The sequence below is a fragment of the Arachis hypogaea genome, chromosome 3 (assembly GCF_003086295.3).
Source record: "Arachis hypogaea cultivar Tifrunner chromosome 3, arahy.Tifrunner.gnm2.J5K5, whole genome shotgun sequence".
In the NCBI taxonomy this organism is placed as follows: domain Eukaryota; kingdom Viridiplantae; phylum Streptophyta; class Magnoliopsida; order Fabales; family Fabaceae; genus Arachis; species Arachis hypogaea.
In genome coordinates this window covers 138,814,876-138,841,283 of record NC_092038.1, presented here as the reverse complement: position 1 = coordinate 138,841,283, position 26,408 = coordinate 138,814,876, and the positions used below count along the sequence as shown (strand labels likewise).

At 34.1% G+C, this 26,408-nt stretch overlaps 4 protein-coding genes across 7 annotated transcripts; 3 read left to right on the top strand and 1 right to left on the bottom strand.

Moving 5' to 3' along the window:
* Window positions 1-1,648: 1,648 nt before the first annotated feature.
* On the top strand, window positions 1,649-11,623 carry LOC112734497 (probable helicase MAGATAMA 3). The gene is made up of 21 exons (XM_025783842.2): window positions 1,649-1,794; window positions 2,263-2,457; window positions 2,593-2,761; window positions 3,028-3,161; window positions 3,568-3,777; window positions 4,355-4,546; window positions 5,365-5,400; window positions 6,101-6,186; window positions 6,397-6,447; window positions 6,932-7,043; window positions 7,112-7,217; window positions 7,953-8,050; window positions 8,187-8,300; window positions 8,386-8,478; window positions 9,088-9,141; window positions 9,555-9,613; window positions 9,715-9,799; window positions 10,162-10,530; window positions 10,699-10,821; window positions 10,913-10,999; window positions 11,134-11,623. Exons 2-21 carry the CDS (start codon window positions 2,356-2,358, stop codon window positions 11,338-11,340), a joined length of 2,487 nt encoding a protein of 828 aa, XP_025639627.1. The 5' UTR covers window positions 1,649-1,794; window positions 2,263-2,355; the 3' UTR covers window positions 11,341-11,623.
* Window positions 11,624-13,222: 1,599 nt separating this feature from the next.
* On the top strand, window positions 13,223-16,830 carry LOC112734494 (G-box-binding factor 4). Its single transcript, XM_025783834.3, has 4 exons — window positions 13,223-14,293; window positions 14,576-14,647; window positions 15,106-15,135; window positions 16,183-16,830. The coding sequence occupies exons 1-4, from the start codon at window positions 13,589-13,591 to the stop codon at window positions 16,261-16,263; spliced, it is 888 nt and encodes a 295-aa protein (XP_025639619.1). The 5' UTR covers window positions 13,223-13,588; the 3' UTR covers window positions 16,264-16,830.
* Window positions 16,831-18,280: 1,450 nt separating this feature from the next.
* On the top strand, window positions 18,281-22,705 carry LOC112734495 (probable U3 small nucleolar RNA-associated protein 11). 4 transcript variants are annotated; one of them, XM_025783838.3, is made up of 9 exons: window positions 18,281-18,655; window positions 19,828-19,955; window positions 20,058-20,148; window positions 20,245-20,336; window positions 20,441-20,534; window positions 20,629-20,708; window positions 21,726-21,815; window positions 22,071-22,170; window positions 22,251-22,705. In XM_025783838.3, the coding sequence occupies exons 2-9, from the start codon at window positions 19,900-19,902 to the stop codon at window positions 22,341-22,343; spliced, it is 696 nt and encodes a 231-aa protein (XP_025639623.1). In that variant the 5' UTR covers window positions 18,281-18,655; window positions 19,828-19,899; the 3' UTR covers window positions 22,344-22,705. The 4 variants fall into 4 exon arrangements, with proteins under 4 accessions (XP_025639623.1, XP_025639622.1, XP_025639625.1 ...); XM_025783837.3 differs by having other exon boundaries at window positions 18,292-18,659; XM_025783840.3 differs by having other exon boundaries at window positions 18,373-18,655; window positions 19,831-19,955.
* A 194-nt stretch (window positions 22,706-22,899) lies between these two features.
* LOC112734496 (bidirectional sugar transporter N3-like) lies at window positions 22,900-24,587 on the bottom strand. Its single transcript, XM_025783841.3, has 6 exons — window positions 24,211-24,587; window positions 24,081-24,117; window positions 23,741-23,951; window positions 23,438-23,599; window positions 23,203-23,322; window positions 22,900-23,110 (listed from the first exon to the last, which is right to left on the bottom strand). Exons 1-6 carry the CDS (start codon window positions 24,260-24,262, stop codon window positions 23,015-23,017), a joined length of 678 nt encoding a protein of 225 aa, XP_025639626.1. The 5' UTR covers window positions 24,263-24,587; the 3' UTR covers window positions 22,900-23,014.
* Window positions 24,588-26,408: the final 1,821 nt, after the last annotated feature.

Here is a 26,408-nt window from a genome sequence, read left to right as displayed (position 1 = left end):
CCGATTCGATTACCCGGTACTCAGCATTCCTGCGAATACTGTAGTTTTTCACACCCTGTAGCACTGCATCTCGGCATTTGATCCTGTGGCCGACCCAACACTCTACCCACCGTCCAGGTTGTAATCCTCTTCTCCCGTGCCAGAAAATGGAGTCCTCTCATGCATGGCGTATAGATCTAAACTATGATAGTGACTTGGCACTGCCGAAAGCGCTGGAATTGGGTGAGGTGGAGGTAAGACATGGCGCATCACAGTCTGGGAGGGAGTCTCGGGTACAAACTCCTCCTCATTGCCCCCTTCGGAAGAATCACTGTCGGCATTATCCGCCACGTATTATTCGTCTGACTCCTTATCGCCTTCCTCCACCTCATCCACTGGAATGGCGACATGAATGGGTGGTGGTGCAACAGGTCGGTCGTCTTGGACATAGGTCGAGTGCACAGAACCACCACGACCAATATCTCCAACCTCGGTGGAAAGCTCTATCACCTGTTCCGCCATGATCTTCCTATGATGTCGAACATGAGTCGAACATGCTCGTCTCCCAGAAGTCGAAATAGTTGAAATCGGAAAACTCCATTACCCATGGGTGCTAGCAACCTATACCCCACCCTTCCGACCTTCCTCGCTTCTGTACCGCTGAACTTGCTCAATATCAAACTCTTCAACTCTGACAACATGTTCACACGCTGAGTGCGCAATAGTATCGGATTCTCACACTTAAATGTTATCCCGTTGTCGCCATTTCTCATACGACAATTGGGATAAACACACACAACTATGTATATGTTATTATTGGCCATTGTTGCCTTGTTTTTGTGAGGAAACCGAGACAAAAAGATATAAAATGTGTGGAGAATGACAAGGGTTATACATCTTTTTATAGCGGATGAAAATTTGTCTTCATGCATCTCGTTTGCCATGTAAACGAGATATACACGTGTCAGGCTGACATGTCTTATTTCGTTTATAGTGTAAACGAGATGTTATTTATACTGTAAACGAAATAAGACTGAATTATTTATTTTGATAAATATTTTTAAAATTATTTATTTTAATAATTATTATAATTATTTTATTTATAAGAATAAAAAATCCTTAAATAAAACCTCTGTATAATAATAATGTTGAACGCGTCAACTAACCATCAACATATTAGATATTCAAGGTTAAGGGTCTTCAAGTCATAATAATGTTTTTTTTTTTTAGTTACAAATGTCGTTGTTAAAATTACCAATTAAAAATTTTAAATAGAAAATTTATAAAATTCAAATTTTTAAAATATTTTATATATATTTATGAGGAATGCTAGGGCCAACAACTTTTGTGATTTGTAGCCATCAAATAGCTATCAATAATGGTTTTAATGGTGTGAGATTAATGTTTATTTTTTGGTATTATTTTATACTGCTAGGATAATTTTTATTGTATTTTATTTTGGACAAGGATAATGTTTTTGGATGTAATACCGACTAGGGTAGTTTTTAAATGGGCCCAAACGACAATTGTAAGCCAGCCCACAGACTTTAGTTAGCGTCGATCTAGACCAATAACCGCCTTTGGTTAGCGTCAATTGTAAGCCCACCTACGGCCTCGCTAAACATATAAAATTATAAATGGGCTACGTTATGCGAACTTTTTTAATCACTTTCGTTAATGACCCAAAAATGCATTTTGACTCTGTTGAGAGTTTCCTTTTTCTCTAGACTTGGTAATGCCATTGGTTCTTGGTCTTTCACAATTGGTGACGCGGTGCAGTTATGTAGTAACGCAAATGTTTTCTTCTAACCAAAGGTATGTTAGAATCTATGCTTTCTGGCTATGGGATTCATCAAAGTCTCAATTAGTCAATTTAATTTACGAGTTTGTTAGTTAGAGGATAAATTAGAAAACTTTTTTTTTTTTTTTATGGGGACGCATGGGGAGATGTTTAATTTTTTTTAGTTGTCCACCATAGTTCAATAAGTCAAAGATTAATCCATCCACATATGTTTAGTTCGACAAAACGACATCACTTAACGAATCTAAGTTGTTTTCGGCTGTTTAATTTAGAAACCATTTTCTGCTCCTAAGTCGTAACTAAGCCCTAAATCTTGGGCCCATTTAAGGGGGAACAAGGGGTTTTAAGTGGGTTTTGAAATTTTTAAGAAGAAAAAATAACTGTCCGGGAAAAGGCTCGGTCCGTAAAGTGTAAACTCAACTTCCATCTCCCTGCGACAATTCTCTCATCTCCGCCACATTTGCCCATTTTCTTCGCCGCAGCCAACCAAGACAAGTTGCGGCGGCGGCTGCTATTGGTGGTGGGTTCTGAGTGTAGGCACCTGTGCGCATTGGCAGGCTCGGAAAGACAGTTTGATGGCGGTGGACAAGGAAAAGCTACAAGAAGAATCCGTTATCCGCCGCTTCTACCAGATTGTTCTCAGCTGGGACTACTTTCGCCTCCTCAAGGATTTCAAGGCAAATGATTCTCCATTCATCTCTCTCTCTCTCTTTCTCTCCATCTATATATATTTTTTTCATTTTCAATATTTTGGTTTCTTTTTCAGCATTGTAGAAATTCTTACACTGTTCCGAATATGGGTCTGTTTTCAGAAGCAGAAAAACAGTGAGAAAGAAGGAGCTGCTGCTGCTGGATCCTTGTCCACTCTGGTCAAAGTGAAGACTCGATACAAAGATGTTGATGATTATATTTCCACTTACGAGCCTCTTATTTTTGAAGAAGCCAAGTCTCAGATTATTAAGGAGAAAGAAGATGAAGAGGGTATCTTTGCTTTTCATATTTTACACATTCCAATTTGAGGATTTTTTTTTTCTTCACTGCATTATTATCTCGGTATTGGCAATGCCTCAAGACTCAAGATTTTTCTATTTTAGATTTTCGTTGTTCTGCTTTTATATGCTTACAGAACAAGTTAAAAAGACTTTTTTTTTTTTGAAATTAAGAAATGTTTATTGTTTTAAATGCTTCAAATTGAATTGTGAGAAAAAAAAAAAAATCGTGCTGAAGAACTCTTGTGTGTAATGCAGTGACTGAATGGAAGCTGGGGGTGGTGAAGAGTTACACTGAGGGGGATGGCTTTCATTTTATAGAGTTTCCGTGTGAAATAAATGAGGGAGAATCGATATCACAGAATGATCTTTTACTGCTCTCCAAAGATAAGGTACTATAGTATACTGTTCCTACCATCCTGTTTTTTGCTTGGATGTTGCATTATTGATATATGAGTCTTGTTGCTGCAGTGTTTCCCAGTGGAAGAGCATTGCTTTTCTCCCAATCTTCATTATTGTAGAATTTTGCATAAAATTCGCTACTAATTACTGATCATATTGTGGATATATAGAGTATAGGCTGATAGAGTTACTGGAAGTAATTTTTAAATAGATTTTCGTTGTCTGTTACTTGAAGGGAAACAAATGTATGTTCCCTTAATTTTAGTCAGATCTTTACCTTGCATTGATTTTTAAGGAAAGCAGAAAACATTGTTGTTGATATGCTTCCTGCTCATTCAATCAGACCTAACCTGAAATATTTGAATTCTGTTGATCAATGTACTTGCTACCCTGCAGTTTGTGGACGGAAAAAAATTGCCCACTGTATATGCGTTTGCTTTGGTGGAGAATGTACGAAAATTTTCTGAAACAAGGCTTCTCCGTGCTAGACTCTACCTAGCTGGAGAGTTCTCTCATTATGATACAGATAGTGTAAAATCATGTCCAAGGCTATTTAACATGCGTTCTCATATATGCGAGTCAGAGAGACAATTGTATTTTATGAAGGTAACTTGTTGTATCATTTGTTTTATTCTTGCCTGAAGCATGAAAGTTTCCTTTATAGATTTTGTTCCTATGTGATAAATGAGATTGCCTCTCAATTATGAATTTGAATACTTATCAAAATTTACTTCCTTGGAATTTTTGTTAGTATATTTTTTATTCTTTATTATTTTATATCAGTAAAATGTTTTGTATCCCTTATCCCCGAATTTGTATTATCCTTTTCCTCATCGCAATGAAATTCTTATTTTATATTTTTAAAAATAATAATAGTAATAATAATAATAAATGTTATTTAACATACATATGTAAGATGGTTTGACATATGTATTGTTCAGGTCAGTCTTGGCTACCGTAGTACTACCTACAATGATATTTGATTTATTCTCTATCCATGGGTGCCTGTAGTTTCTCGTACTAAAATGGGTTTGTGAAAAATGATGTTTTTGGAAAGAAGGGGGGGGGGGTGTTGGGGAGAACATCTTGAGACTTTCATACATCCTTTTATTTTATTCTTGGCAGTTTGCTATGCTATGTCTGTGGCTTTTTTGGTTGCATGAAAATGTGAAAAATCATGCAGATGTGCAGTCTATCCACCATTGCTCGTGAATATTTGGCTGTACGAACAATTGGCTTCCTCCCTTACAAGGATTTGATATTAAATGCTGTTGGAGAGAATTCCAGTACAGAAGCTGAGCGTTGGAAAATCTCAATACCTCTGAAGGAATATGTTGAAAGTACTTTCAATCAATATCAGCGTGAGGCTATAATAGTAAGTTTCTCCTTTAGAAGTCAATGAAGTATTTAAAACCTCTATACAGCTGGGTTTCACCTTTGTTAATCTGTTAGATTTTACAGCTGAGTCAAGTTTGGGTTTGACATGGAATGTAAAATATTAACCATAAAATATGGGATGCACGACTGTGTTCATGGTTTTATGCATAAAACATCCATTAGAGTCTGTTTTCTTGCTTCATTGTTTTCAACTTTTCCATATAATATTTCATCATGTACCTTGTTTTTGCTTATTTTCTTTTCTCCCTTACATATTCAAATTTTCATTTTCTTATTCTCACTCATTTTGTCTTTTATCAAATGAGTTGCCTCAATGTATTGCTAGGAAGCTCACTTTTTCCTAGTTGTTAATAATCCGTTATCCTTTATGTATATTATTTTGATAAAAGAAGAATTTCATTATGATCAATAGAAAAATAATTCAAGGAGATGGCTATTTGGACTATATGGTTGGAGAGTAAAATATGCACCTTCACTGACAGTTTTTTGACAAGCATGTTTCATGGAATAGGATTAGATGCCTAGCTTTTATTTGGTGTAAAGCTCATAATCTTTATAGGGGACTTTCCCTCTTTAGACATGTGGAGAGAATGGAAAGCTATGCGTTATAGATAAATCTTTTTTGTTTTGTTTTGCTTTTGTATAGGGTAATCCCTATCTCCAATTTATTATCGTTAGCCTTTGTTCTTTGACATGCAACTCTTATATTACATTTCTTAGATGTGCAAGATTTTCTTTAGTCTCATGTAGCTTTTATTTATTTGTTAAACAATAAACTTGTATTTTCTGTTGCAGGCAGGTCTATCGCCAAAAGCATTTGTCCTTATACAGGTTTGTCTCTTTTTTTAATACTCTTGCAGGCTTGAAATTTCTTTATGTAATACATAATGTCCTCATTTATGTTGAATTGTATTGTGATAATGACTAATTTCTCATATATAGGACTTTGGAAAATTCTCTTGTAAAGCAGCTTTTTATCTATCTCTGGGTATAATATCTTGTTTTATAAAGATGAAAGAAAAACTAAAATCTGCCTGTGGATTTTCCTTATGACCTTATAGAAGCCTGAGCAGACAATCTTTTTAGTGCTCAAAGAAACAGATTTCCCTTGGATGCAATGTTAAGGTTGCTACTTTGTGACCAAGTCATGGGTTCAAATCCTTGCAAGCTTAGTGCAATGAGCTGTCCTTTTGTTCAAGAAACAGACTTGTACTCTGATCTTATGCACGATGTAAATCAATTGATCCTTTTATACTTTGTAATTCTTATCATTCAAACATGGGAAACAATTGTTGCGTCTGAATTTTTAATTTGATGTTGCTGGAATATAATTAATTAATATTAATATTAATATTAATATAATCATGTCACTGAGGTCCTTTATGGATCATCACCTTTTTATTTCCATTTGACATGAAGTCTCCCTCTCTAGCGTCTGTATCTGAGACATGGTTCAAGGTTTTTATTAATGTATTGCAGCTATGCCAGTTGTAAAATATCTTCTTGTCGAGTCTAACCAAACTCATTTCAGGGTCCCCCTGGGACTGGGAAAACTCAAACCATACTAGGGCTTCTAAGTACCATTTTGCATTCAAGTCCAACAAGGGTGCAATCGAAGTAAGTAAAATATTTTTTATATGCCTTTTTAGGTTTTATATTATTATCCGGGAAGACTTCTATATAAGATTGTGCTTAGTAGAGCTGTAGAGCTGAAGGCTCGAGACAGTCTTTTGCTTCTACCAAACATGCCTTAGAATTTTATGCTCACATTTTTTGCCTTACATTATTCTTTATTCGTACATGTACTAATTCAGATTTGCTTAATAGGAATGGGATGTTCGAGCTAAAGCGAGAGGTGCAGTTACCAATTGAGGAAAAGTATGCTTTTCTTTGTGAATATATCTGAGCTTTACATGCTCAAGAAAACTTAATGATATGGAAAAAATATAGTATTGTGATTTGAATTGACATGATATTCTCTTATAAATTTCATGTTGTGGAAACTTGTAGATTTATATTTTCTCATTCTTGATTTCTCCATTCTTGTGGTCTGCATTTTAGTTTTATGGCAGTGTGTATCTTCCGTAGTTCATATTTAATTTATTTAATCAAGTTAGAAGTGTTCAATACTGATATTTTGTCATGTATACCCACTTTGTTCCATAGATCACTTCGTCAGCTTGTGTTATGCCAATATAGTCTTTAGTTTTATTAATTTTATAATCCATTTGGGAAGGTAACTATCTCTTTGCCAAGACTAGCTAAATAGAACTACATTCCTGTTATAGTAACTTTGTCTGTAGATTGTATTCTCATATTTTACCCATCTAGATGTTTCATTGTGCTTTCTATTGCGTTTCAGACGCAAACACTGGTCATTGGCCTCTCCATGGTTGAATAGTGTTAATCCAAGGGATAGTTTGATGCCAAAAGATGGCGATGATGGATTTTTCCCAACTACTGGAAATGAATTAGTAAGTACTACTAATTTGTTAGTTCATTTTACTTACAAATAATATATTCTAACCATGTATTCTATCAGAAACCTGAAGCTGTAACTTCAAGCCGTAAGTATCGAGTACGAATTCTAGTATGCGCTCCATCAAACTCTGCCCTAGATGAGATTGTGTTGCGGGTTCTTAATGGAGGTATGAAGTTTCTCTTGCCTTATCTCCTAACCTCATGCATATTACTTGGAGTCTCTTACTAGTAGACCAGTTTTAATGGCTTAAAGCTGAAACAGCAAAAGATCCAGGGAGGCTGGATTTGATTCCAGGGATTTGTTTGCCTTCTTATGTTGCTTCTTATATGTGAAGCAACAAATGGAATAGTTATCTTAGTTTCATTTGTGTTAGGTAACAAGAATCATAATGCATTCAAGGTAACCAGTACCAAGAACTACTTGTCCTATTATCGGCGTTATTTGGTAATTTTTCAACTGATAGAAATTCTGGAATAAAGTATAATCCTAAAACTATTTGAGAAATGTTCTATGAAGAGTTTGGCATATTGAATGCATTATGATTGTTGTTTTTATGCTTTTGTTTGGTTTTTCTTTTTATTGCTATGATGGATATTATCTTGGGTGGGGTTTAGGTGTTTTTCTGGGATGTCCTGACTCCTAAGCACATACTGTGAAGAAGAAGTTGCAATTGCCATAATGATCGTGGGGTCAGTTCTTAGTCTGTGTAATTAGCTATTTTATATTACAAGCAGACTATTTGTACTTTGATATTCTGAACTTTTTTTTTCTTTGCTTTACATTGTTTATTTGTTTGCTTGTTTGTTTTTCTAAGGGTTTCTGATATCTCTACTGTTTTTACCATGATTATTATTTTTTTTTCCTTTCCTGGGCCACTATTTATTGTTCTTGGATGTCTCAGGTGTACATGATGAATGTGATCGACCTTACACACCTAACGTTGTTCGGATTGGTCTCAAAGCACATCATTCAATCAAGCAAGTCGCCTTGGATGAACTTGTATGTAGGCAACAAGGAGATTAGAATGTCTTTTAAATGGCTGCCACTGTTTTTATTTAGTCTTCCGTATCATTAGTCCCATGTAATTCGGTTATAATGATCTGAAGATATGGGAATGACCTTTTGTTATTTGCAGGTGAAAGGAAAACGTGTCAGTGCCAACAAATCATCTACTGATAAGCAGAGCAATGGTCCTGGGGGAAATAATGAGGACAGTATCCGGGCTGCACTTCTGGATGAAGCCACAATAGTATATATTTCATAATTTAATCTGAATTAAAAATAAGAAAATATTAGCATTGTGGTCTTCAAAGAATTATCTTTGTGCATGGCAGGTTTTCTCAACTCTCAGTTTTAGTGGTTCGCATATCTTCAGTAAACTGAATCGCAGCTTTGATGTTGTGATTATAGATGAAGCAGCTCAAGCTGTAAGTATGAAATCTTTTTCAGTGTTAGATTGCTTGTGGTATAATCAATTTGGCTAAGCGGCCTAACCAGTTTAGTAGTATATGCTGGTGGAACTCATGATAAGCATAATTGATAATCAGATAATTTTTTTTTATTTAATTTTCATGTTAACTCAGTGCAAACTTTTCTTTATAAAGATAGAATCATATATTCTTAGAAATCATCTTTTTTTTGGTAAAAAAAATTTGCGGCCTTTTACTTGGGAGTACATTACATGCTTACATGTTCCTTTTATGTCTTGCTCTTAATTGTGGCTTAAGTAGAATAACAGTCTCACTGTTGTCTGTGTGCTTGTGTTTTTTAATGTCTAATATACTTCTCTCTGCAAGTCAGCATATGCAATAGCCATATTATATTGTCAATTTTAGTCAGCATAATGAATTCGCTATGGTGTCTCAGTTGTTATATTTGTTCCCTAAGTAAGTTGTTAGTTGTGTTGTTAGCTTGTTATTAATTGCAATAAGTAGATTAATGATTGTCAATATGCAACGATTTTCATTTTTCAATGTAAAAAACCAATGTTGCTAATTTTATTTCATCTTTTTGTACGACATGCTACCCATGAACAGGTGGAACCTGCGACCCTTGTGCCATTAGCCAATCAATGCAAAAAAGTATTTCTGGTATTGTTCACCACCCCACTGTCGTCAAAGGATCCTGGACTGTTTGTATTTTACAATATGTAGTTGCAAGTATGTCTTAAAATGCCCAGTTTGCAGGTTATAACTCAACTAACTGATTATATATGTAATACAAGTTTCAAGCAAGATAGATACATTGAGACAGCATCTTTAAAGAAAGCAAGTTCTTTATTTGTTGTAACTCCTAACCCAAAGGACTTGGCATGATATTTAGAAATGAGATTTCTAGTAATATGAATTTACTGATATTTTATATAGGGCCTGGCAAAATGGATGTGTTGTTGTGCATCAGTTATTGAACTTGTTTAAATATTCTGGACTAAGCACTGTTGGGGTCATATTTGGTATAGCGTTATCACCACTGCTACTTTAATTTTTGGCATTTGTGTTTTAAGGTTGGTGATCCTGCACAGCTTCCAGCAACTGTAATTTCAGATGTTGCTAAGAATCATGGGTAAACAATTCTTTTGATGATAAGCATATCTTCTAACTAAATAAAACTATTCTTCTGCTTAATACCCTACTTTTGTGCTGTTTTCTGTTTCATGCTTTAAGATATGGCACAAGCTTATTTGAAAGATTGATGCAAGCTGGCTATCCAGTTAAAATGTTGAAGACCCAATACCGAATGCATCCTGAGGTTGGTTCATATTTTACTGGGAAAGTTAGTTTGTTATTTATTTCTGTTCATACTATGGTCATGCTTCACATTTGGGATTCCTTTATTCCCTAGGCAGCTCAGATTGAATTGCATAACACAACCAATAATAGTAACTTATCGGTTTTGTTGTTTTGCCTTGAAGCGCCCCCCCCCCAAAAATAGAATTATATTATACTCATTACTTATCAGGGTTTGGATATTTAGTGTCATGAGACTTCATCTGTTTTGGGGAATAAGGTTCATCCTTGTGTTTCTGTCTACTATCAAATCTTGTGTTCTTTTGATCTATTAAAATATCCTATCACTTTTTCTAAGTGAATTTATCATATGTAATCAAATAGATAAGAAGCTTCCCCTCTAGCGAATTTTATGAAGGTGCATTGGTTGATGGGGATGATGTCAAAATGCGGACACAACGTGACTGGCATCAGTATCGCTGCTTTGGTCCATTCTGTTTCTTCGATGTACATGAGGGAAAAGAGACTCGGCCATCAGGGAGTGGGTCATGGATAAATGCTGAGGAAGTTGATTTTGTCCTATTCTTGTATCAAAAACTGATAACACGATATCCCACGTTGAAGTCGGGTAACCAAGTTGCAATCATATCACCCTATAGACAACAAGTCAAGCTCTTCCAAAAACGTTTTGAAGAGACTTTTGGAGTGTCATCCCAGGAAATAGTGGATATATGTACCGTTGATGGGTGCCAGGTAAACTAGCTATAATGTTCAGTTATGGTACCAGTCATTTTTTCTTTCCTAAATGGTATCGATGAAATTTCCAATAACCGTGGGGTGCCCAGGACTACCAGTGCCACAGATCACACGTTTTGCATAGATTAAAGTACTAAACAATGCTCTCTTTTTTCTTTCTTTTAGGGACGTGAGAAGGATGTTGCAATATTTTCATGTGTGAGGGCAAGCGAAGATAAAGGTATAGGGTTTGTGGAGGACATCCGGCGAATGAATGTTGGGATCACAAGAGCAAAGTCTGCAGTTTTGGTACTGTATCATTCGGGTTAAAGCGAGGTTTTCAATGAATTGATTTGGGGCACATGCTTTACTGTGATCAATTTTCGTTTTTCTATTACAGGTTGTTGGATCTGCCTCAACATTGAGGAGGAGCGAACAATGGAACAAGCTAGTGGAAAGTGCTGAGAAGAGGGATTGTTTCTTCCAAGTAAATGCTCTGAAAGTTATTTATATGCATACCAGTAGCATTGAAGTGGAATTTATTAATTAAAACCGAGGTTTTTAATTATTTAATGTTATTGTTTCTAAGCTGAAGACTAACCCAAGAATTTACGTCTTCAGGTTTCGAAACCCTACTCCTCATTCTTCAGCGACGAAAATCTTACATCCATGAAAGCAAAGATAGGGGAACAATCTCAGAATGCTGAAATGCAGGATGTCGAAATGCCGCATGAAAATGCTGTAGCAGATGCCGATCAAGCACCAGCTGAGGACTATGGAGATGGAGATGGCGATGCTGACATGGATGATCCAGGTGACGATGATTAGAGTTAATAAATAGTTACATAGCTGTATAGTTGAGTATATTCCAAATATTTGCAACCTGCATTTGTCTGGATAGTTAGTAATTTTCATCACCAAAAAGCAAGAAAGTCCATCCGCGACTATTGGTTTGTTATACTTGTTAGAGTATAATTATGATCAATTAGCATTATTTAATATATCTGAATATTTACTTATAGGATATTACGTCTTTATTATTTTGATTTTCTTAACACCTATAAATACCCTTATATATTGTATCATTCTATACAACTTGAATACTCACAAACCTTTTTCCTATTGCTCCCTGTCCCCTTTCTAACAATACTAACTTGTATTCTATGATGATAATTGATATTAGGGCAGCTTCTAATTATTTTCATACAAGTAATACGAAATCAATATAATATTTGAGATGAAAGAAAAATTAATGTTGGAAAAAGAAAGAAACGAAGGAATATCAGCATGATCGATGACCAGGTGAATTTATGTGAGTTAAGCTCTATTTTGGTCCTATTTATGTGAGTTGCACCGATTTCGTCCTTGACTTTTCAACTACTACTATTTGGTCTCCTCGCTTCAAAAAGGTATACCAATATAGTCCTTCGTTTATTTTCCGTCACCGGAACTCAATGTTGTTAGTGATGTAACTCAAGTTTTGTCACGCTAGACATATTAAAACGACGTCGTACGCGTTTTGACGCTAAAGAAGGTATTAAACGACGTCGTTTGAGGGTTATGACAAGATTGTTCAAACCCTCAAACGACCTAGTTTAATGCATTTTTTAGCATCAAAATGCGTACAATGTCGTTTTAATATGTCTAGCGAGGCAATGCTTGAGTCACGTCACTAATAGCGTTTGAGTTCCGGTGATAGGAAATACACGAAGGACTATATTAATGTACTTTTTTTTAATTTGGAAGACCAAATTGTAGTAATTAAGAAATCAGGGACTAAAGGTAGTGGATCCTCTCCAGTAAAAAGAAAAAAACTGGATAATGTTCGGTGTTTAATCTTACCTTTTATTGTTCTCTCTCTTCTATTTATTTTTGGTCTCACTTATAGAATTAAAGGTGGGAGATCACACTTTATTCTCTCAAGTGTTAAAAAACTGGAGAGAATTCATTTCCAAATTAGTGTAACTTGTTAATCTCAGAGACTAAAATGAGGCTTAACTCGAATTATGTACTACTTTTAAATTAAAACGTTTTATTTTTGCTCAAACGTTCTATTCTACCTCATTTGTCTTATGGTAAAAAAATTTTCTTTTCAAAAATACTATTTTTTCAACTATTATCTTTTTTGATTTATTGTTTTATCAATTCTACTATTAAATCTATAATTATCATTATGGCTATTGTTAGGATTGTTATCATTATTTAGAAAAAGATGATAATAGAGAAAAAAAAGTATTTTTAAAAGGAATTTTTTTATTAAAAAACTAAAATAAGAAATAATATATTTAAGACAAAAATAAAATATTTTAAATAATAAAAAAATTAAATTTAATTTAAATATTAGAGACTAAATTAATTTTAATGACCGATGTATTCACCTTTCTATAATATTCATTTCTATTATAGTTATTTTGGTTGTCCATTCACTTCTATTCTATTATAAACTCCTAAATTAGCTTACCTTTAGCCATTTTGTTATACTCTTTTATCGTATTCACTATTCAATTAGTAAATAATAACTAGTATTTAACCCTTGAAATATTGTCTGCCTATTTAATCAACTAAGAGCCAACTCTCCAGCAATGTTAAGTGCATTTTAAATATTATTAATAGTATCATGCATAAATAGTTATTTATTATATAATTGCATTAAATATTTAGTTTCATACACTAACTATATAAAATAAATAAAATACTACGATAATTGAGTATGTACGTAAAATATCTTCATGGTAAATTGTTAATAACTTAATAGAGTGTACTATAAGTAGTTAAGTATGTATTTAAGGGGTAGATCCCGAATTCCAATGTGAAAGTGAAGTAAAGCCAAAGGGTGGTTGCGTAGGGTAGGGTAGGGCGAAGCAACTGAGCTGTGAAGAGTACGATGATGACATAATATTCGTTCCCAAATTGGCCAATCGCAATGCTTCCTTACTCACTCACTCCCAAACCCTTTTTATAGTGGCAAATCCGTCCATCCAAGTATCCAATCAAAGAAAAAGAAAAGGAAAATAAGAAAAAAACAAACACTACTATTATAACAGAAAAAAGAGAAAGAGAGAGCTAGAAACGCGGCATGGCGTCGTCGAAGATTGTCACGACGAATACGGATCTGCCACGCGACTCTTCTTCTTCTTCTTCTTCTTCCTCTTCTTCTTCTGCTGCTGCTGCTTCTTCTAATTATTATTCCCTTCTTCACAATCAAAATCTGCATTATTATTCAAACTCGTCCATGGTAATGGACGATCTTCTAAACTCCATCTACACCACCACAACAACCACCACCTCTCACCCCTCAAATCCTTCTTCATCCCCTCCTCCTCCACCCAAAACCGTCGATGATGTCTGGAAAGACATGATCCTAACCCACTCTCACAGAGACTCAACTCACCATAATCACCACCCGTTCGAGGAAATGACCCTTGAGGCTTTCCTCTCAAAAAACGCTGCCGTCACTGCTGATGACGTCACCGCTGTTGCTTCTCTTCATAATCATCATCCTGTTCCTCATCAGTTCCCGCAGGTGCCCGCCGTTGAAGGCTCATCCTCCTCCGCAGCTGAGCCTTTTGCCAATGGGATTGATGCTGCGGTGGCAAGTGGAGTCCCAGCACCCTCGTCATCATCAGGAGGAGGCGGCGGTGGTGGAGGAGGAGGGGCAGCTGCGGTGGCAAAGGGAAAGAGAAGGGCGGTGGAGGAACCAGTGGACAAGGCCACTCTTCAAAAGCAGAGACGCATGATCAAGAATCGTGAGTCTGCTGCTAGGTCCAGGGAACGCAAGCAGGTACTTACCCCCTTTTTCTATTATTTTTTAATAAAGTTTTATTTTTTATATATTTTTATTTGATGTTTGGAAAATGGAGATTCTTATGTGGTAAGTGAGGTTCACTGTTAGGGAATCTCACTATTGGGGGGCTTTAATAGTTGAGTTGGAAGGAACAGGAACTGAATTAAAGTTGAGGTTTTTCTTTTCTTTTATTTTATTTTATGCTTAGCCTTTGTCTGGTTTTGTGACCACTTACTCTCTAATGGGAAATAGTCTTTGATGCTCTTCTTCCTTTAACAGGCTTACACAACTGACCTTGAGTCTAATGTTCAACAGCTGGAGATAGAGAATGCCCGGTTATTGAGTGAAGAGGTGCCCATTATTATATATATATATTATTACATGTTATTGCTTGACACTTATACATGTCCATTTCTTTCTTTGTTTGGCTAGATTGAAAAAGCCAATGGTGGAGGTCTTGACAGTGATGTTATTTTAGCTGTTTTAGACTTCAGTCTTAAGATTCTAGCACATGGTTTTGTTGGAGTAGGCATCAATAATACTGTAACATACCCATCCAACACTTAGGATAGAGATTCTTCTTTTGGTTTTTTTCTTAGGCCATCACACTATTCATCCTTCTTCTATCCAATTGTGCCTTTGGTGGCCTTTTATTGCGAATACAAACTTAAACTTTATGCTTTGTATTTAATGTGTCTCACATATTGTGTTTCAACCTTTTTCTTTTTACTCACCTGGTTTATTCTTCTTGAGAATCTTTACATTTTTTGCCTAAAATCTGATTTATTGATTAAGTTGGCTGACTGCAGGCTGAAAAGAAAAAGAAGAGATTGAAGGAGGTATGTAATGTATCTCACTTTCTGTTAACTCAATTTGCGTATTCTTGTGTATTTGATCTTATGTGATTGAAACTGTCATGTGAAGATATGTATCTATTAAAGAATTCACATTCTATTCTGGACAAAACAGACTCGTTAATCCTTTATAGTTGTGGCTTCAATGGCAGACTGAAGCTTTGGCTTGAGTGTTAAAAATGAAAAATGTAGGAAGTTCCAGCTAAACATTGTTTAGAAATATGGAAAAATGATCGCCTGATTGTGTATAGACATAGCCAGAGATGTGCAACTTGACTATTACAGCTCTCTGTGAAGAGCTAATTCTTAAATGCTTAAATTTACCTCTGCTCTTCATTACATTAGCAATCTTCCAATGAACCTCATTCTACATGACTTTCATTGTTTAGTACAGAGCATAGATGTTGTTAGAAACAGAACATGGTTAAGAACTTGTTTGTGAGAAACTAAACTTTATATATTACACTAATAGTAGTTACATATACAAAAACAATAGCAGGAAGGTATAATATCATTTACTATAAATGAAATTGTAATCCTCTGTGAAAACTATTTCCTAGGATTTTAGTTTCCAATACCATGTATAATGATGCTTTGGTCAAACATAAAACTACTTTAACAGCTGTATGCAACCTAAATTGTCATGGCTACCCTTCTTGTTTAGTTATGCAGGCTTGCTTGAGCTAGGCTTCTGTATACTCTTCAATTAAGTTCATAAGTGCCAGTTTATTTGAAACTGCAGGCTATCATATATTTAAAAATCTTGAGGGTGTTTTGTGGAATTGGCAAATCGACAGTTATATCCATTGATAAAATGGTCTCTTGTTTTCATTCTCCTATTGCACTAGCAGCATAGTTGTTTCTACTTGCCAGTATTAGTTGCAAACTTGTTTGTTATAGTTTGGATCTTTCTCATTCATTTTGGTATATGCATAGGGTAAAAAAAAGGTCACCAGCCAACTTCAAACAACTCACTACTTTCAATGATTTGTTGTCAAACTTGTCTCTATAACTTTAAATTACTTGTTGCAGCTTCTTGAGTTTGTCATCCCAGTTGTGGAGAAGCGTAAACCAAAAAAGCTTCTAAGAACGAATTCAGTTCAGTCATTGTGATCAGTTTATGGCATGATGTAGATACAAGGGGAAACTTTACAAGAGGGAGCAAAGGTTACAGGGTGTTAATATACCTTAGCTGGTTCCCGGAGTCACATTGTATACAGAAAATAGCTGCAACAAAATAATTCAAGTAATTTGATTCAACTTCAACGTACATTGTTGGTCCATTGCTTGCGGAAGATCCATGGTGCTGGGTGGACTTTGCCAGGGTAGTCCTTGTTAGGAAAAAGTTGAAATAAGATTGCATTGTTTTATGTTAACTGATGCAATCTGATTGAATACTATGCTTGATTTCATTCATGGCAATGGGGGAAGGGAGGGGTGGTGAGAGGAATTAATAAAAGGTGCATGCTCACATACAGGTCGCAAGGTTTACAGTTGTTACAATGTTGCTATTGTTGTGGTATGGACTATGGAGGCAGCCACATGTAACTGGAGGCTATAATTATTTCATTTTTCTCTGCTTCTTGTCTAGTAGAGAACAGGTTCATGATAAAAATTGAAATATATAAATAAATTTCGACCATCATGATATCATATGATGGTTAGGATTCATTCTTCTAATATTTCCATGATAAATTTGTCTGATATTATAGACTTAGAGTAGCACTATGCTTTTTGCTTGGGCTCTGCTTTCTCAAAACACTATAAATATTTGGCAACTATTCAAATAAAGATGGCAAAAACATCTTCATGAGAAGATGTTTCGTTTAAAAGTGTGATTTATTTATTTAGCTACGTTTTAAACAAAGACAATACTTTTATATCATATCAAAATCTAATTATACAATCCATCATCCAAGGATCAAAAGAAAAAATTATCACATGAAGACAATTATAAAATCTTCATTGTAGTATCCACCTAAATATTTTATTCCTGTCGTAGGTGCTGCGCTCTCATTGTCGTAAGCAATAGTAGGAACAATAACACAAGAATCATTCACCAAAAGTATTCTAGATTTCAAGTGCACAAAGATACTTGCCCAATGCTCATCAATCGAGAAAATTAAAAATTGAAGCCAATCCATGATACCGCATACAGGAAACTGATAAAATGACATGCGAAAGTTTATATCTCTCACAAAAAAAAATTAAAAGATGCTTAAGATAAATAAATTTACAAAAGATTATTGCTTCAAATTATTGTAAATAACCACATTTTTCTGAAAAATAAATAAAAAATTATTGCTTCAAATTTTTCGTATAGTTTCTAAAGATTTATTCAAATATTGTCACAAAAATTAAGATGAAATGGATAAATCCTTTGCTAAATACAAAAGTTTTTTTGTCGCTTACAAAAAATATATTTATTTGTTATTTTTGTCGCATTTTTAAATCATTCAAGCTGTTTGTTTGTCGATGACATCTTTTAAAGATTTTTTTGTCAACTAAATCTTTCGAGTACTAAATTGGTAGTTAACTATTTATATAACTGAAAAAAAACTGATTGACCAGATAATACAATTTAGTTTTAGAATTAATTTATTTGAGTTAATGTCTTAATGATCAAATTAGTCTTTGAAAAATAAGTCGTTCAGTTTTACCCATAAAAAAACAATTTTCGTCCAACGTTAATTAACAGCATACATAATATTTAGCATGTTCAAATTAGACATTGATCAAATATGTTTATAAAAATCTATCAATTTAGTTCTTAGTATAAACCCTAATTCTACTATAATCTAAAAACTAAATTAATAAATTTTCATAAAAAATTCTGTTTAACATTTAATTTGATATACTAAATATTGTATATATTGTTAGTTAATGTTTAACCTCGTCAAAGGCTAATTTAATTATTAACCCTAATTTATATGCACTAACAACGCAAAATAGTTTTACTTTATGCTACCATCAGATATCAAAATGCAAGATTGTGTCATATCAATTGTTTTAATTTTTTATCTTAAAAGAAAATCTCAATTTTTTTATTTTTTTGAAAATTTAAATTAATTTAATTTTTGAGGTCTTTACTAATAAATTAATAATAGTAGAAAATAGGGTGCACAACTCTGCACATGGTTTGGTTTGGGTCAAAATTGGCCCGACTTAATAGTGATCCGGCTAAAGTCAAAGTTCGGGTCATTTCACCAGGCCGGGTTGAACCCAATTCCTATGTTAGGGGTTTAGGGCAGTGCAGAGTGCACACACCGAACCCGTGCTTCAACGTGGTTGCTTCCCCTTCTTCTTCATGCTTCAGCCACCTGCCACGGCCACCACCGCGTAGGCGCACGCCAGCCAAGCAGCCACAGCCTTCTTCCCTTTCTTCCTCACCAGCCAGCCAGCCTCAACCACCAATCCACCAAGATTCGCGGCTTTCCTCGCACCGACCACGCTGTTGTCTTTGATCGTCGCTGCCCCAACCACCAGCTCGTCGTCGTTCAAACCAGTAGGTAGCAGCCTATTATTGCTAAAATTTGATTGTTTATTATGTTGATTCTGTTATACTGTGCATATGTTATATAAAAATATATAGTATCAGTGTTACATAAATAATATGGGATTGTGTTCTTTGTGAGACTTGATGAGTTCCTCAGTAGCTTGCCTATTCTCAATGTTGTGGCTGACCATAAGGCTAAGGGTAATTAGTTTTGTAGATGCATGTTTTTCTTGTTTCTTTATTTGGAGAATGTAGATGGCACTTTTATATTTGCACTTGTGAATTAATGTTATTGTTAAATTATATAATAATTTGCAGCAGAACTCCTTTACTTTTGTTTTCAACTATTTGAGGACAATTGCTTAATGTAGATTGTGATCAAAGTACTACGTCTTAAGGAATGATCTTTTGACAATGCTGATTGATTGTGAGAATCAAAATGGTTGGAATGAAGCTGAGATTTTCTCAGATCCTTTGTATTGGTGTTGCCTATGTGTAGTATTCTGATCTTATGATTGCATCCTTGGTGCTGAGTGTTGATCAAGGCTTACAAAACATGTGACAAAAGCAAATTTTGTGTGTGAAGATAACTCTTTGGTCGTTGAGACTCTTAGCTTCTCATTTAGCGTAATGCCATTGATGATTTGCAAGAGAAACAAACTTTTATAATGTTTTTCTAGTTGACTAAAAACTCTCATACTGCTCTGACTTGCTATATATATCACTATTGCCACTTCTTGAGAAGCATTCTTTGATTCTGTGTCTGTTGAGAATTCTCTGGTGTATGTGCAGTGTATAGTTTCTTTACCTGGTCTACTGTTTCATTGTGGCCTAGAAGTTGTGAGATTTCATCAGGTTTAGGGTTGAGCAAGGGTCTCAAAAACAGACCCGGTCAATATTTAGGATCGGTCCTGGGCCAAGACAAACCTGGTATCATCCGGCCCATGTGCACCCTAGAAACTTGTTCATAAATTTATTTTATTTTATTTATTTTTTATTTTTGGACGTGAATGATATTCTTGATGAGTGTTGCCTTAGTCTTAAACAGGCCAATAATAAGCCCATTTTGATAACTGAAATTATTTACTGCAAAAACAAGTTCAATGTGTTTACATTCGATTATGATTTGAAGCAAGGGGCCTAATTAGCAATTACCGTTACTTTTTCCCCCAATTCTGCAGCAGCCACCGAGAGCCACCAACAGCCACTGTCGCGCACCTGCTTCCCCAGAAGCTCCTCCGTGTCACTGCAACATGTCTTCCCTCAGGAATGCCATTCCCAGGCGTGCCCACAAAGAACGCGCTCAACCGTAAGTCCCCAAAACCCCATCTTTTCTCCTACCCAACTTCAATTACCTCTATAGAAATCAGGGTTCTGCTTCAATTTTTGAGCATGCTTTTGTTTCCATTAGGTCCTCGAGGAAAAAATTTGGCTTGCTTGAGAAGCACAAAGACTATGTTGAGCGTGCAAAAGCATTCCACAAGAAAGAGGACACCATACGGGTACGTACAGTTTCACTTGTTTACTCTCTTGCTTTTCCAAGTTTTGATGTTGCAGTTCTTATAGATTTTGTTGCCTGTGCTGCTTTATTTTTGCAGAGGCTTAGGGAAAAAGCGGCAAACAGAAACGAAGATGAATTTTACTTTAAGATGATCAAGACAAAAGTCGTTGATGGAGTTCATAAACCAGAGTATGAATTTTCTGTGCTTTTTTATTTTTCTATTGCTGGTTCAGTGATTGTTTCTTTGCTTCCTTTTTGGATTGAGCTCTTGATGCGTTTACTTCTTTGTGTAGGAGTGATGCAAACAAGTATACCCAAGAAGAACTTCTGCTGATGAAAACACAGGATATAGGATATATTCTTCAAAAGCTTCAGAGTGAGAGAAAGGTGAAAGAATGCTTTGAATTTTGATAAATATATATGGAGATCTGTGCAAAAATTATATTTAGGTTTACTGGTGAATATTTCATGTTTCTTGCAGAAAATTGAGAAGCTGAATGCCACTCTGCACTGTACTGATAATCGGCGGCCAAATAAGCATGTCTTCTTTGCTGAGGACAGGTTTGCGCTCTTGAAGCTGTCATTCTATAACTAGCATGAGTTGGTTCTTTTTTATGGAGATATTATGTCTGTTAGTGCACTCACTTCTGTATGTGTTGCAACCTTTTCTCTTTTTAGTTTTAGTTTTACCTTTATGCTACAAATAGAAGAGTCCAATGCTTAGCCGATGAACTTGATTACCCTTTTGATGCAATCAGCCAATAACAAGAGCATCACAGTAGAAGTTACAGAACTAATAAAAAGGCGCAGAACAATAACAATTATTAACATATATAATGGGCTCAGTCACATGGACCAAATGACACAATAGCATAACTGTCTGTAATCATGTCTAAAAAATGAGAAGCATTTTTTTATTAAATGAATATGTTGAAGACATATTGAATTGATTGTGAGAATTTTGAATCAAGACAAGAATATTTTAGATCACATAGGTGTTTCCTGCATCATCGATTGAGTCTCTTTATGACAAGACTGTTATTCTCCCATCAAATGAACTAAGTATTGTTGCTCGATCATGCTGTTCTTAGAAGCTGTAACCTGGCTTTTCTTTTCTTTAGAGTGATAGTATCATATTCATCATATATCAAGTCTATGGTTACTACTTGTCTGTGATATGTAAAATGGATGATAAATAATGTTGAATATGGCGTTAGGCTCTGAAAAATTAAGTTTCGGTTCGCAATTCAAGTTTCAACTGGTTTCTTGTGCAATTAATGGTATATTTTCATAAAAAAGAAAATTATATATTTATATTCGTTTAGGCTTCACAGATTGTGTAGCATGTCAATGGTGTTAGAGATGTACTCATGTTATAAGGTCCTTCATTTAGTAAGGATGCTTTTCCCTCATTTTTCACCTATGGATTGATGTTAGTTTATTCCTCTGACTTGGTTACCACTATCCCCTTTTCGAGATCTATTCTGTGAACCGTGTGCATCATTACAGAATTTTTGCCATTCCTTAAATATATTCCGAAGGCATGGCTTTATTGATCTGTTGGCCATTTATGTGCAGGGAAGAGGCAAAAGAGTTACAATCACAAAATCTAAGAAGAGAAGTTCATCTTCCTCTTACTTCCGATGATCTACCTACGAACATTAAGAGGTACACCTTACACTTGGCTTCAAAGACACTGATTTTGTTCTCGTTATGCTTAATACCCTATCCTTTGAAATCAAACATTTTGTTACATTTCCCTGCTGAAGCTTGTTATGGATTTGTTGTACCAAATATTTTATCTGTTCTCTTTGATGCCCTCAAAATCATTAATTTTAGTAAGTATCTCAATTGTAGTAAACACCGTGCTGATATTTTAGCATGTTGAATTGTAAACTAGATATATATTTTTTTCATACACAGAAAGATTGCCAAATCCTATAAAGAGCTGGAAGCGAGGAAGACTAGACTCAGCCAGCTAGAGAAAATCTACTTGGACATGTCAATGCAGAAAGAGTTGCAGGTATTGACATATTATGTGCCTTATTGCAAGTCCATTTAGATATTTAGGATGCTAAGAAGCTATTTTCCATATCTCGCCAGAAAAAGGGTAAGAAGCGCAAACTACGAGAAGACGAGCTTGTCACTCCAGCCTCTAAATCGGTATACAAGTGGCATGCTGAAAGAAAGCGCTGAATGGGATAAAATAGAGTATCTGACCTCTTAGCGTAAGGATAATTCATTTCCTTGATTGTGTGTTTCTACTGGAGATGGAAGCACAGAGCATATGTATTCTAGGGCTACTGGTTTCGGTGTTGATAGCAGAGTAGCCAGCTTTCTTGCTGGGAATTCCTTGATCATCAAGTAATAGTCGAATATCTTTTCAATACTATAGATTTTGTGAAATGCATGGTGTTTTCATATAGATCCTAAATGGAATGTAACAGTTGAATTTCTATTTCCAATACTAAAGATTTTGTGCAACTTATCATGGGTAGCTGGAAATGCCGCCTATTTTTATATAGAACCTAAAATGGCATGAACCTGTCTCTACTTAATTATTGTTGGTTGCAAAGACTTTCTGATCAAATACAGAGTAACATAATGTTAACAAAGCAAGCAAAGTTGTTTATCAGGGGACAATTCATATAGATTAAGGGATTTTAATTTTACTAAGTGGGACTCAAAAGATAAGAAAAAAATTACATCTCTTTCATTTTATTTATATAGGGTAATTTTGTATAGACAAATCTTTGAATAATGTGTAATAGTTAGCATAAATAGCTTGTAAACTCATTCTGTTCTAATGTTTGGCACTTATTACAAAGTAAACTGGAATTTAAATGTAAATACTAAATAGTAGTTCATTAGTTGGTGCCAAGGGGCCGTTCCCCACGTCCCCTATAAATAAAATATACCACCATCTGTATTAACCCCAACGTAAAACCCACCACGTTTGGTATCTGCACATAACATAACCAATGAATCATAATCATTACTATTATTATTTATTTAATAACATATTATGAAGCTATAAATCGCTAGCTATACTTACGGTAATCCATATGTCCTTGACAAAAATACCGTAACAAAACCACATTATGGCACTAACTGTGAGAATGGTTGACAAATGGATGGGCATAAACTCTACGCTCTTTGTACGTATAACCTTTACCTGCAATTTAGATTAAATACATGCATGGCAAGAATATAATTATTATTAATTAATTAAAAGCGCTGAATAATAATGCTTAGTTATTGCACATAATTCCAATTTGAATTCCACTGACCAAAATGCTTAGGGGTGCTACAAAGACACACGTTGAAATTACTACACATATGACTCCAACAACTTTGACGCGAACCAAACCATGTAGCATAAAATACGTCGGCAGAATGATCGTAGGCAAGCACGCCACATTCATAACCACAGATTGTGCTATGCAAAAATTCTGCAAAGACTCGGTCGTCCAAAGACTAATCCGTCATGCATGTGATACTTATTTAAGAGGAAGAGTGAGCTGACCACTCAAGCAACTAACATGGTTAGATCAAATATTATTATTAAAAATATATAAATATAAATATATTACCCTGGCACGCTTGTCTGCATATTTTATGTAGATTAAAATGTAAATAATCTCTATGGCACATCCAACTGAGTTAATGGTAACGAGAAGAAAAACGTTGGTTTTGAGTGTGGCATAGTATAACCATAGAATGCAGCTGAATAATGCAACAACGTAAGGCAATGATTGGAAACCTTCCGTCGATTTCCTTTTCCATATTCGCTTAAATGTTACCCTACCATGCATTTTTTTAAAACAAAAATAATATTAATCACATAATATATATTCAAAATATATGCCTATTGTTATTGTCATTCAAGAGAATTGAAACTAGAAAACATGTCCTTAATTACTAAATACTCACACGGGTGTTAAAAACGCCGCCAAGGAAATCACGTTGCCTAGCCAGGACATAAGAAAATTACATGAATAATAATTAATAACAATAACAAATAACAAAACAAATTGAAGGGAATTTTGTGTATACATGTTACCTAGTATCCCAAAAATAAATGCCGCACGAGGGTGGTCCATTGTAACAGCCATGAAACTTCTTCAATTCCTCTCTCTTTAGGTTTGTTGAGCAAGTTAATTAATTATAATAAGCACAAGGAGAGGGTTTCTACTTTCTACTTGCTTAGAGAAATCTTAATCTCATGCAAATGCAGCCACTGAAGTTGGTGAGGATGGATGATTATTCATATTATCATGTCCAATACCATATATATAACAGAAGATAGATAAGTGATGATGAGCAATTGAAATCATCAAGGTAGAAACTGATATTTTTATTAGAAATATTTTCGCATGCTTATGTATCTTGCACATTAAATTTAAGCACATTTTGTATGGAGGATTCGAATCCCACCTTGTGCGTGCAGCAATTCATAAATCTTTGAATAGAGTTCAGTATTACGATAAATTAATCTTTATTATTGAATTGACAGATACCGTAAAAAATAAAAAATTTAAACACACTTGATAAAAATTAATCCTACATTAATTCATGACATGTATTAGTATTCACTTATTATTTTTTGGCCCCCACACATTTTTATCTACAAGTGTGCCTAATATATAATAAAATGTACCCTTTCGTTAGTCTTAAAAAAAGTATATAATATATATAATCATGTCCATTAGAAAAGGTCCAGCAGGACAGTCACTCGAATCTTAATATTACGGGGATCCATTTACATGAATTATTTACTAATTAAAAGTAGCACTATTAATTAAATACATAAAGTACTAAATTGGTCTTTTTATGTTTAAGCATAATTTTATTTTGGTCTTTAAAATTTAAAATGTTTTACTTAAATTTAAAAATTTTTATTTAATTTTAATATAATTCTACTGTAAAGTTAAAGTTAAATAATGAACGAAATGTCTTACGTGACAGCAGTACAAGAACAAGGTCGATAATCTGAAGAATAAGTACAAGTTTCAAAGACACAAAATCAACCATAGGAGCATCAATATATTTATTTATTATTTTTCTTACAATTTAAATAAAATATTTTTTTAGAACAAAGAAGAATGATAAATAAATGTATTGATTGATTCACAGTTAATTTTGTGTCTTTAGAACTTATATTTATTCTCTAAATTATTGACCTTGTTCTTGTATTGCTGTTATGTAGGACATTTTATTAATTATTTAGGTGAAACTATATTAAAGTTAAATAAAACTTTTTTGAATTCAAATAGAATGTTTTAAACTTTAAACAACGAAACAAAATTATAATCATACACGTAAGAACCAATTTAATACTTTATCCATATTAAATTGGTATCTCTCATCCAACCGAACATTACACTTGACAATTATATGTACCAGAGTAGTGAAAAAAGTGACAAAGGAGGTAGCAACAACATGCATTCACATATTTCTCTTTTGATATGTATTATTTTTGTTAGTATGAACCACTATAAATGAGGGTTACCGTTAGTTAAAAGAAATAAGGATAATACAAAAATTTGTATAAAATTAGAGAATAAAATAATAATTAAAAATTAAATATAATTTATTAAAATTATTTTAAAATATTATTTATTTATTAATTTATTAATTAATTTTAAAGAAATATTTTAATTTAAAATTAAAGATAATTTAATTATTTATTTTAGTTCATAAAATTAAACTACAAATTTTAATTTTTAAATTAAATTATCAAATCTTCATTATTTATTAATTATTAAAATTTATATGAATTCAAAATAATTTTAAATTCAAAGTATGATCAATTTGACTCAAATACTTTTAGTGAAATAATTTTTTAATATAAAATTTTAAATAAATATAATAAATTATAAATAACACATTATTTTAATTTTTAAAAATTCGGGATCTTACCTTTAGTATTTTGAAACAAAATTTCTTATTAATTACAAAAAATCACTACAAAAAAAATGTTGAATACCATCGGATTTATCATCAGATTCTTCAAATATATCCGACGGTAAATTGATTACTGCTAAAAAATATCAGCCGGTATAAATCTTGCTGGTAAACAGTTACTGTCAGATTTATTGCGTCTGACAGTAATTTTTTTTATGGAATATAGTAAAAACAAAAATGGATTCTTTGTCGATGTTACCGTCGCGCCACTTTGTACGATTTTTCGCCATATTACCGGAAGATTTATCCAACGCTAATACCAACGGAGATGTTATTTGAACTTTTTTTAAAAAA

Excerpts from the sequence above, each read along its gene's own strand:
- LOC112734496 (XM_025783841.3), bottom strand. The coding sequence starts at position 24,262 with ATGGCTGTTACAATGGACCACCCTCGTGCGGCATTTATTTTTGGGATA. Across the intron at positions 23,600-23,740 it reads ATGCAGACAAGCGTGCCAGG|AATTTTTGCATAGCACAATC; the intron begins GTAATATATTTA and ends GAGTCTTTGCAG. Across the intron at positions 23,323-23,437 it reads TAGCACCCCTAAGCATTTTG|GTAAAGGTTATACGTACAAA; the intron begins GTCAGTGGAATT and ends TCTAAATTGCAG.
- LOC112734497 (XM_025783842.2), top strand. The coding sequence starts at position 2,356 with ATGGCGGTGGACAAGGAAAAGCTACAAGAAGAATCCGTTATCCGCCGC. Across the intron at positions 6,187-6,396 it reads CCAACAAGGGTGCAATCGAA|GAATGGGATGTTCGAGCTAA; the intron begins GTAAGTAAAATA and ends TTTGCTTAATAG. Across the intron at positions 7,044-7,111 it reads CAACTACTGGAAATGAATTA|AAACCTGAAGCTGTAACTTC; the intron begins GTAAGTACTACT and ends GTATTCTATCAG.
- LOC112734495 (XM_025783838.3), top strand. The coding sequence starts at position 19,900 with ATGTCTTCCCTCAGGAATGCCATTCCCAGGCGTGCCCACAAAGAACGC. Across the intron at positions 20,149-20,244 it reads AGAAAGAGGACACCATACGG|AGGCTTAGGGAAAAAGCGGC; the intron begins GTACGTACAGTT and ends TTATTTTTGCAG. Across the intron at positions 22,171-22,250 it reads CAATGCAGAAAGAGTTGCAG|AAAAAGGGTAAGAAGCGCAA; the intron begins GTATTGACATAT and ends ATATCTCGCCAG.
- LOC112734494 (XM_025783834.3), top strand. The coding sequence starts at position 13,589 with ATGGCGTCGTCGAAGATTGTCACGACGAATACGGATCTGCCACGCGAC. Across the intron at positions 14,294-14,575 it reads GGTCCAGGGAACGCAAGCAG|GCTTACACAACTGACCTTGA; the intron begins GTACTTACCCCC and ends TTCCTTTAACAG. Across the intron at positions 14,648-15,105 it reads CCCGGTTATTGAGTGAAGAG|GCTGAAAAGAAAAAGAAGAG; the intron begins GTGCCCATTATT and ends GGCTGACTGCAG.